Raw genomic sequence first — 7,929 nt, 5'->3', positions numbered from 1 at the left:
TTCCTGGCCTGGGTGCTGCTTTCTTCTTTAAGGAAGCTTCAAGGTTAAAGGTTCAACTCAGTTATGTCAGGGTTCAACTCCGTTTCGTGAAGGGGCTCTTGGACGAAAGCTTAAGCTGGGATTGACTCTCTGCTAAGCGGAGGCCAAACGTGGACCTACTGAGAAGCAGGTCCTAAGTGATAACATTTTCTAAAGAGACTGCTAAACACATCTGAAGAGTGCTGCTGCAGAACTCTGAATGGGGGGATAGCAACTGTCTTAAGTGATCTGGAATCTTGAATTTACTTTTCAATGGACAAGAGGTGTGTCTCTCAAGGCAAACAAAGAGAGGAGTAACACCCTCTCTTGTCACTCATGTCAACATAAATTTATGCTCAGAGCGTAGGTGTAGGAACAGCATCGGTATGTATATGGAACATCGGGAGAGGAAGCTCTATCGGTATTTACAGTTTTTCTACTACCTTGCCAGAGAGACGTCATCTCCAAATGAGAAATGGATGTATTTTGAAACAGTGGTGGTGGATCGGATTTCTTCTTTCTAGTGTTAATATTTGCTCTTGAATCGTACTTAATAGCTGGTAACACCTCAATCAGTTGTCAAAAATAAACTTAAAAATGTGTAAGGCTTATCTCATTGGTCAGTATAAAGATCAAGGTCTTCCCTTCCCTTCCCTTCCCTTCCCTTCCCTTCCCTTCCCTTCCCTTCCCTTCCCTTCCCTTCCCTTCCCTTCCCTTCCCTTCCCTTCCCTTCCCTTCCCTTCCCTTCCCTTCCCTTCCCTTCCCTTCCCTTCCCTTCCCTTCCCTTCCCTTCCCTTCCCTTCCCTTCCCTTCCCTTCCCTTCCCATTTTCCCCAGTATTGTTTTTCTGTTCTCCTTCTCACTGCAGTCTTGATTTTGTTTCTTGTCCCTTAAGTATGTTTCCAATGTGTTGCTGAAACATTTTCCCTTTCAATCCTAAAAAAGGAGCTGTCACTGGTGAAGATCGGAGCTTATCCCTGAGCCCAGGAGCTGTCACCTTAGTCTTCCAATCGGACAAGGACGACTTCATTTCTCATGTAAATGCATTTGTCAGGTTTGCGTATTGTTTTTTCAGGAATGGAAAGTGTGTATAGAATGGATTTAAAATCAATTTTAAATGTAAAACGTCAAGGCAAAAAAGTTCTAATTACAACCTCTGCACACAATTTGCCAGCTGTGGGACTAGGAGTTTTCTTATTTACTGTGTTTTGTTTAACGTGTCTGAAGTTTAATGGACAGCAATCAAGGCGTGCTAGAAATCTGAAAGCACTTTATGCTTTGTTCTCTCTGTCATTTTGGTATAACAAACTAGCTTATGTTTTAAACCCTCCATGAGGTTAGTGGTTTCCCTAAAGGTAACAAGTCCCTGTGTGCTACAGTAAGACAGTAACAAAACATGAAGTATAGAAGTTCATCCTGTCATTATTCAGCTTCTGCCTATGGACACACAACTACGCTTATTTAAAGCGGTATCACCTTGAAACCTAATCAGCATTTTAAAAAGGACTTTGTAGCAGTTATTGGCTTTTGTCCTGGAGGGCTGAGGTTTGTTTTGTTTTGTTTTACATTCAGCATTTCCGTTTCTAGCTTACATTCCCCTGTTGTTTTGCATGAGGAAAGCGTGCAACTTTAGAAAGGAGAACGGAAAGAGCTGCTTTTTAGTCTAACTTTTCAGTTTGTCGTAGGAGTTTTAAATGTGGTAGGAGTAAAACACCAGAAGTACTGCTGCCAAAGTTATATTCAAACTCGTCTTTCTTGGAGAAGCAGAAGAAGCCCAGGGAGAAATAAATTTGCAAACATGCTCTTCATGCTCTCCTTTCCGAAGATTTCTCTGAGATATAGCCCATCCTCTGTGGGTTTTGAGGTATATGGTTCCCAGGAGTGAAAAGGAGGGCCAAACATCTCTCCTCTTGGATCTCAGCATGCCAGGGCTTTGGTGTACTGCCACTTACAGCTCCGCTTTTTCACCTGGAAAAAGTGACCGCATGATGTAGACTGAGGAGCCCTCACAGATTAACTTGCTATCACCAAGTGACGCCCATGAAAGGTGTATTTAAAAGCTAGGCTCATTATAGAATCACAACAAACCCCTCATGACTGGTGCAGTAGACAGTGAGGTAGAGGGCGAGCCCTGGAAAGACAGAAGAAAAGTAGCAGTGAGTTCTGGGTACCTTTGTGCAGACGAAACAGAAAAACGCAGGCAGTGAAGTAATAGTGTTCCGTTACTAATGCCAGCAATAGATAATTGCAACAATTATCTATTAGATCATAGGTACTAATTAACAGATAATTGCGCAACTCCGGAAATCAATAAATAACTGATTCCCCTCAGAGAATGTCTTCTACATTTTTATATTAAAAAGACTCCAGAGTTGTAATGGATTAAAATCCTACGGAAGGGAAAGAAATGGCATCAGCCACTAGTTCTGCAGAAGCGAAAAGTAATACTGATAGAGTTTAGATGGAAATTTTCACTTTGTGTGTTTAGTTTGGGGATTCTTTTTAAATCATTCATACCAGCGATTTAGTTCTTAAGGCTGTTTCTTTGAGATTAAGTGACAGGACTTCTGTTACTCTTTTCTTCTTGGAGTGCTTCTTGATAGTCTTACGTCAACCAGAACTTCTGTCTCTGTCGCAGATGTGAACAATGACCGTAGCTAAGAAGCCCAAATCTTCAAAGCCTAAAAAGCCCTCTTCAAGGCGGTCTGGCAAATCCAAGAAACCAAGTCCTAAAATACTGATGTCACGCACCGCCAACTGGGGCCGGATAGTGCCTGCAGAAGATTCAAGCCAAGTCTCTGTGGCCCAAGGACGTGGAGGTGCTATTTACTGTAGATCATCTGAAAAATCTAAGGCTTTTGCCCCAAGAGATCTAAGTAAGTGTGCGTTCTATCCTGCCTCCATTGTCTTCAAAGCAAAAGTAGAAAATGCAGTTCTTACTTGTTGCACTGATAGAGAAGGGGACTACTGTGAAGAAAGACTTCAAAAGCGAATCCCCTAAGGCAACTGAAGTGACTGATGTTACAGAAATTAATTTTGATATATTTACAGTCAACAGAGAAATATGGGGAGCTTTTTGTAATGCACAGATTCCTCCATGTCTTTTCTGTTTTGCAGAGAAAAGTGTTTGATTGTTGCTATTCACAGCTTCCATTTTTCACAGGTTTTTTGAAGGATAACATTGCTCAGGAAAAGATCTGGTATCTGTAGGGGTACCGTCATTCCTAGTTCCTAGTTTTTACGTTTTTACCGTATAATTTCAAGTCTAAGTTTGTGGTTTAAGTTATAATAAGGAAAAAAACAGTAGTTGAGTTAATCAGGTTAAAGATTATAGATGGAGAGGAACTTGGCATTAGGTGCTACAAACAGAATGGCAGTTAGCCTTGCCTTAGAAAAACTAAAATGGTTGACTAAAGTTGTTTTTGTTTTTTTTTTTTTTCCCCCAAAACATTGTGTTGACCAGCCAATTTGAATTTGGTGGTATTAAAGCTGTCTGCAATAAGTTTTTCTGGTTTGGATTGTAGCTAGCTCCTCTAGGTGCTCCTGCAGAATAGTATTTTTTTAAATACCTTTCTTCGAAACAAACAAACAAGATCTCTTTTTAAATTTAACTTTCTTGCAGTCGTTAATGATGGAATTGCTCCGCCACAGAGCATTCTTTTTCCACCTGAGAAGATTTGTATGGATTGGCGAGAAACACAAAGTGTTGGAGTTGGCCTGTACAATCTTGGCAACACATGTTTTCTTAATGCTACTCTACAGTGTTTGACCTACACACCCCCACTTGCCAATTACATGCTTTCTCTTGAGCACAGCCAGTCATGTGAGTACTTTCTAACAGTATTTTGAATCTGTTGGATAGCTCTGAAGGTGAAAGAACAGCAGTGATTCTGTGAGATAAGCTTATTTGCCTGATTTTACCTGTAGCAGCTGGCTTTGAGCACTGTATTAGCAGTGGGCTCCGAATAGCATATGGAGTGCAATTAATGCACCATGTTTTATTTATTTAGTTAGTTATTTGTTTGTTTGTTTGTTTGTTTGTTTGTTTATTAAAGGATTATTTATTGCTTCATGGGAATAATGAAGTGCATTGGACAGTAATGCATTTGGTAGTAATTTTAGAGAGTAATACATTTTGCAGCCTGTGGAGTTCACATTCCTGTCAGCCTTTACAACTGCGACTTTGCAGTAGTCTTTTAGATTTCTCATCACAACATGCATTTGAATACAGGCTTAGTGGATATTTTTCTTCTGTCAAGTTGTGTGAAATGAAATGTTACAAGACTGTTGGGACATTGGCATCTTGGGAGAATAGAATGTAGCAAGGAGAGTGGATATTGTATCTATAGTTTAAATTGTACTTAGATGTTTGTAGTTCTGGATATTTCGCTGGACTGGGATGCTTTGTTCTTTCACTCTTCAGGTCGTGAACAAGATTTTTGCATGATGTGCACGATGGAGACTCACATTAACCAGGCCCTGCGTTGCACTGTTGATGCCATCGAGCCTACGCATGTTATCAGTAATCTCAGTCGTAAGTGGCTTCAGATGTGTTTCTTTTCGATAGCTTGTAATCTTCAAATAATTATTTGATGTGTCTAAGTGGTTTTAACACTCCAATGAAGAGAGATTTTAGAAATACAAGAATGATTTCATTTTTAAATGAGGTCAATACTATCATCTTCTTATTTAGGAATAGGACAACATTTCCGTTTTGGCAGTCAAGAAGACGCACACGAGTTCTTGCGCTATACTGTTGATCACACAGAATCACACAGAATTTCTAGGTTGGAAGAGACCTCAAGGTCATCGAGTCCAACCTCCAACCTAACGCTAACAGCCCTCCACTAAACCATATCCCTAAGCTCTACATCTAAACGTCTTTTGAAGACTTCCAAGGATGGTGACTCCACCACTTCCCTGGGCAGCCTGTTCCTGATGCTATGCAGGAAGCGTGCTTGAACGGAAGCACCGAGTAAGCATAAACAAGTTCACTTTCATACATTCTCTAGCACCTTCTAGTCCTTTATTTACTCTCAGAAATGATCTCTAGCACCTTTTAGTGCCTTATTTACTATCAGCAACGCAAGTCTACATCATCCTTGGTTTTCATCAAACTCTTTGAAGAGTTAATTCTGTGCCTTAAATCTTCTGAGGTCTGATTATAATTTATTTCCAGATTGGACAGATCTTCTCAAGCTACCACCATCATTCATCAAATATTTGGAGGATTTCTAAGATCGAGAGGTACTTGAAAAAATATTCCTGTCCTTAGAACTGATCTGTGTCTTTTGTTGGTAGTAAAGCAGTCTGTAGTTTGTCTAAAGTAGTATCTGTCAACAACTTGAATTTGGACAGTTAGTCTCCTTCACATAATGTTAAGCATTTATATTTTGTTTCCAGTGAAGTGCTTGAATTGCAAAGCAGTTTCGGATACGTATGAGGCATTTCTTGATATCACTTTGGATATAAAGGTAAGATGTTTTCTAAATATAATTCATGATGTTTAAGTACATGCATAACTTTCTAAATTAAACTTGTTTAACTTAAAAAACCAAACCACATATAATGTTAAAACGTAAGAGCTTGGTGGTGCTAAGGAAGTGGATTGGACTTTGTCCTTCCGTGGAACCCATGTAAATAGTCTCCACATTTGCATTGGGTTTAAGGGGAAAGAATTCTCTTTCTGCAAAAATTATAATGCTGTCATACTTCTTTGTTGTTCTACCTCAATATACATCTAATTGTTAGACTGATGAATTTGTCCCCAGTATTGATGACAAAGCACACTGTAGATGCTGTCTAGGCTACTGGAAAAGTATTTGTTCCAAAGTCAAATGCCTTCCAGGTGAGGTCAATGCTGAGCATGCTCTTTCTGCCTCCTTCTTCACAGTGCTCCTAGTAGATCGCTTGAGTATGTTAGTAAGATTCTCTTATAAACTACTAGTATGTCTCTGGAATTCTGAATTACGGTGACTTTGCGCTCTTCTTTCTCGCTGCTCTAGGCGGTTTCGTCTGTTAGCAGAGCTCTGGAACTCTTTGTGAAACCTGAAGAGCTGGATGGAGAGAATTGCTATAAATGTAGCGAGTAAGATTTTGACGAATTAGGTCTTAATCCTAGATGTCAGTTTTCTATGTTGCATGACTCTGTTGGACTACCTCTAAACTTTGGATCTACTTACAAGTTTTGTGGAAGTTTATAAAAGACTTGGATTTTTGTTTCCTTGGAGGGGGGAAGTCTTGTTCATAGGCATTCCCTATGGGTTTGCAATTCTCTGGCTTGTATTTTGCCATCAGAATTCAAAAAGAGCTACTTTTGTTCTTTCTATTTATTAGCTCTCGACAGTACTTTTCTTGATGTAAACTGCCCAGTTTCCGTTGTTCAATGGGCTAGTGGCTAATTTTCACTGCTTACACCGTAGGTCCTACCTTGGAGCGGGCAATGTGTCAAACTGAACTATTTTGTTTCAAAGGATGGCAGATGGTTTCAGTGTCTTTCCAGACAAGCTCAGTACATGAAGACTTCCTACTGTTAAATGTCTCCCTCCTGTAGAATGACCATGTGCTTCTGTTGTATTTTTGATGTTGATAGTCGACCTATGTTGGAGATTATTTGCAATTTCTAGCCCTGGGGACCAAGGCTCTCTCGTTCCGCTTTCAGTATTTGTATTTCCCTTGAAAGCTGAAAGAATGTATCCAGGATTGGAGTTCAAATAGCCACTTTTGTAGACCAAGAAATGGTACCTTGCCATCCAACCTGGTCATACCCTTTTGTGAGAGATTCCTGTTCCCGCTATGCTCTGAGTTGTTGGGAAAATTGACCTTCTTCTGTGTATTAACAAACCTGACACGCAGTGCATGGGTTTATGAAAAGAAAAAAGACCAACCTATTATGCAAGTAAATATCATTCAAATAGCATAGGCATGCGTGAGACATTAAAAGGAGTTTGTTTTGGGGGCGAAAAAAGAAGATGCCTTCAAACACTTATCTCTGCTTGGTTTTAAGGTGTAAAAAGATGGTTCCTGCATCCAAGAGATTTACCATACACCGTTCTTCCAAGGTTCTCACAATATCACTGAAAAGATTTGCAGATTTCACAGGTGGAAAGATCAACAAGGTATATTTACCACTGTAATGCAACTATATCATTGTGTAATGGGACATCCCCCAAAGCTGAAAGTTGTTAATATTTTCAGACAATAATTGTAGACTAACGACTATGGCTTATTCTTTCTCTTAATATCAATAAAGTTCCCGCTTGACAAGAAGCATATGCTTTCCTCTGAGAAGGCTGATTCATCAGGAAACAGTTCTCTGCAACTTCTAGTCTTAACCGTTGTTTATGGGAAGACTTATTTGTAGTGAATCAAGAAATATATTCGAGAAATATATTCTAGAAATCAATTCTAGTCTGTGTTTTTTGGAAGTGTTTTTCTCTGGCTAGTCCACGAAGTACTCTGGGATAATTTTTCTATCTTCTTGATGTCTCTTTAGGAGGTGAAATATCCGGAGTATTTGGACCTGAGAGCCTACATGTCGCAGTCAATGGGAGAACCACTGCTCTATGCCTTATACGCGGTGCTGGTACATCACGGTGTCAGCTGTCACTCAGGACACTATATATGCTATGTAAAGGTAGAAGTCAACAGCATTTCTAACAGGGTAAAGGTTGTGCTGGCAAACCAATTAAAGCATGACTAGCAGCTACTGTTTCTAGGGAAAAAGATTTCATTATATTTTTATTTGACACATGTGTATTTTGTTCCTATCCGTGATTTCAACTGGAAAACGTGCAATTCACCTAAAGAAATCATTGTCTTTATTTGCAGGCTGGTAATGGACTTTGGTATCAGATGAATGATGCTAAAGTAGTGCATACTGACATTAAAAGAGTTCTTGGTCAGCAAGCTT

At 39.7% G+C, this 7,929-nt stretch overlaps 1 protein-coding gene across 1 annotated transcript; it reads left to right on the top strand.

Annotated features, from left to right (window-relative positions):
- Positions 1-3,698: 3,698 nt before the first annotated feature.
- On the top strand, positions 3,699-7,719 carry LOC309890887 (ubiquitin carboxyl-terminal hydrolase 36-like; the record flags this gene model as incomplete). Its single annotated transcript, XM_082785282.1, has 2 exons — positions 3,699-3,830; positions 7,579-7,719. 2 exons carry the CDS (start codon positions 3,699-3,701, stop codon positions 7,717-7,719), a joined length of 273 nt encoding a protein of 90 aa, XP_082641408.1.
- Positions 7,720-7,929: the final 210 nt, after the last annotated feature.

Source organism: Aythya marila (assembly GCF_965140915.1).
Source record: "Aythya marila genome assembly, contig: HAP1_HAP1_SCAFFOLD_167, whole genome shotgun sequence".
NCBI classification, from domain to species: Eukaryota; Metazoa; Chordata; class Aves; order Anseriformes; family Anatidae; genus Aythya; species Aythya marila.
The sequence above is the reverse complement of the archived record's forward strand: the minus strand, read 5'-3'. Positions and strand labels throughout refer to the sequence as shown.